The sequence below is a fragment of the Myotis brandtii genome, unplaced genomic scaffold, assembly GCF_000412655.1.
Source record: "Myotis brandtii unplaced genomic scaffold, ASM41265v1 scaffold931, whole genome shotgun sequence".
NCBI lineage: Eukaryota > Metazoa > Chordata > Mammalia > Chiroptera > Vespertilionidae > Myotis > Myotis brandtii.
In genome coordinates this window covers 1,444,302-1,447,069 of record NW_005371843.1, presented here as the reverse complement: position 1 = coordinate 1,447,069, position 2,768 = coordinate 1,444,302, and the positions used below count along the sequence as shown (strand labels likewise).

Here is a 2,768-nt window from a genome sequence, read left to right as displayed (position 1 = left end):
CACATTAGAATCACCTGGGAATCTTTTTAAAATCTTGATTTCTGGGCCTCATCCTCCAGAAATTGTTTCTTTGTTACTAATGTTGTGGCCCCACCCCATAACAAAGAAACAGAATTTCCGGAGGATGAGGCCCAAAAATCAGGATTTTTAAAAGATTCCCAGGTGATTCTAATGTGCAGCCAAGGTTGAGAACCACTGCCCTAGAGTTTAGAGCTGTTCCTGGCAAATCTCACATTTAATTAACAGGGTGAGGAATTTGTGAAGAGGAGCCTCCTCAGGTGGAGCCCCTGAAAGGAGTCAGAAAACAGAGGGAAATGAAGAAAGCAGGGACCAAGGTGCCTCAAAAGTGTTTATTTAGCTCCTATCTGTGCATCTCCTCAGGGTGGGCACTTGAGATGGAGGAGTACCCAGACGGCCTCCGTCCCTGCTCTCTGAAAGCATGTAAGCCAGTATCTTCACATGGTGCGGGTGGATGAGCATCAAGGAGCCAAAGTTTGGCTCCAGTGCAGTCTCTTGTTTCTCTAAAGTCACTAGTTTCATTGGACTATTATGAGCCTTTTACTTTTGAGGGACGTAGGATGGGGAGGAGATAGATTGATAATTCAAGCAAAAGAGGTAATGGAGGCCTAAGATTTAAAACTATGAAGATGTTTGGCCATAGTGAAAGTAAACTGAAATGGCTTTTGGAGGGGATTCTGTTCTAGCGAGATAAGGGTCCTAGATGTGTTTTGGGGGAAGAAGCCGGTGGAAATGAAGAGATCAGAGGAATGAACTGAATACTTCTGAGTCTGAGGTCCCCCCCAAGATGGAGAGTGGTAGAAATTCTAGCAGAGAGAACGCTCATCTGCAAGAGAGAGCTGACTTGTCCACAGAACCCCTAAGAAGACCCCCTTCAGTGGTTCCCAGCTAGGACTGTACATCAGAACCTCTGGGAGCTTCTTTAAAAACCTAGCGGACTGCGGGTGCTCCCCCACAGAGATTCTGATTTAATTAATCTGGGCTGGCAACAGTATTTTAGAAGCTGCCTGAGTAATTAAGTGCAACAAGAGTTGAGAACTAACCACTGGGCTAGATAAATAAAGAGATATGAGGGTAAGGGAGAGAAAATAGATGAACTTTCCCCACTCCTTTCTCCCTCTGCTCAGATTTAGGCAGTGCTTCTGCAAGTGTCACATGTCCACAGGTGATTCTTGAGCTGGAATTTGATTTGATGGCACGTGATGAGCCTTCTTTGCATATATACACATATATAGTTCCTTATATGCATGTTTCTTTACATATCTTTACATATATACATATACGTGTAAGTACATAACTATATATTTGAATAAATACTAGAAAAAAACATAACCAGCATATCAAATTTGAGAATTCACATATATTATTGCTTAGGATGAGGCTAAGGCAGGCACTGAAGTTTAGAGAATGATGAATCTATTTAAGTGAACATTCTGTAAATTCTAGTACAGTACAAGCGGCATATGGATAGGGCAAAAAGTCCTAAAAGAGGTATGCGGACAACTGGAGTTTGGGGAACATGGAATTAAAGTAGCCCAGAACCTACACATCCTTTCTCCCCAGATCTTCACTGTTCTCAACGGGTCTCCCTCCGCACAGCGGTGCAGTCGGCACCGCGCCAGCCACTGCCCACACTTCTCACATGGATGCCTGGGCCTCCCCCAAAGCATTTCGATGCTTCTGAATTGGGCTCAGACGCAAACCAGCCTCCCCTAGCCTCGCAGTCACGATCCGATTACTGATGTCACAGAACTCACACATCTCCTTTTCCTGATTCAAATCTGAGCTAAACTTAACTTAGCCACCTTCACATAATAGGGCAGAAAACCAATGCTCACAAGGTGTCCCAGCCCCAGGAGCACAAAAGGGAAACCGAAGCGACCCAAATCCAGGTTATGCAAACTCAAAAGGAGGGGGAGAGGGGGAGAGATAGGAAAAGCCCAAACCGAGCAAACAAAACTAGCCCGCAAGAGAGGCGCTGACATTTCACTCTATTTGTAGTTCTCTGGGCATGATGCAACTCTGGGTTGCCCAATTTATGTTCGCAAGATTTCCCCTGGTCCACGACAAGCTTCAAAAAGCTCCCAACTCCATAACATTCCTTTAAACATGTTCCCGTCTCCAGCCCAGGAAGGCTGCACTACGAGCCAGGTGACCTCCCCTTCACTTGGGCCCAGCAAAGTGTGCCGCGGAGGCTTGGGTTTGTACAGGTGAACCAGGAGGAAGAACGAAGGCGCAAAGGCAGGCAGAGAGGAGCCTGACAGCTCCGTGTGTGCCTTTCCCTCACAGCCTCACGCCCACTTGATTGGAAACTGCCGAGGGCACCTTCCGCGCTTCACTTCCCCCCTGCCCTGCCTCCTGAGCCCCGCTCCTCTCGCCACTGCCAAGGCCACTCCGAATGGCAAGCAGGGGATGTGCCCCGGTTTGCAGCCTTCCTCCTCTTTCTCCTGTTACCTCCAGCCCCGCTTTCCACGGCGTGGCAGCCTCCTGGTCAGCAGTCATCGCTACACCTTTGCACCACCCAACAAAATGGCAGGTTAGCAACAGGCAAGGCCGAGAGCGCCTGCTCTGGCTCTCGCCAAGCGCGGCCGCTGGCCAAGCCGCCTGGGGTCTCTGACGGCCAACCCCTCAAACGCAAACACCCTTCTCCTCTCCAAGTCCCCGAACCTCGGTCCCACCGGGCCACCTGCTCGCCCTCTCCGGGCCATTTCTAATCGCCAGCCGGCGCGCAGGTGCCCGCGTTAACAGGT

The 2,768-nt window shown here is 49.2% G+C and overlaps 1 protein-coding gene across 2 annotated transcripts in view; it reads right to left on the bottom strand.

Annotated features, from left to right (window-relative positions):
• The window catches only part of MAL2 (mal, T-cell differentiation protein 2), a 44,157-nt gene extending 41,622 nt beyond the window's left edge, over nucleotides 1–2,535 (bottom strand). For both annotated transcript variants that reach the window (XM_014533038.1, XM_014533037.1), the window contains exon 1: nucleotides 2,473–2,535. In XM_014533038.1, the coding sequence (XP_014388524.1) occupies nucleotides 2,473–2,520 (48 nt within the window). In that variant the 5' untranslated portion in view covers nucleotides 2,521–2,535. The remainder of the gene's footprint in view (nucleotides 1–2,472) is intronic.
• Between the last annotated feature and the right edge of the window lie 233 nt (nucleotides 2,536–2,768).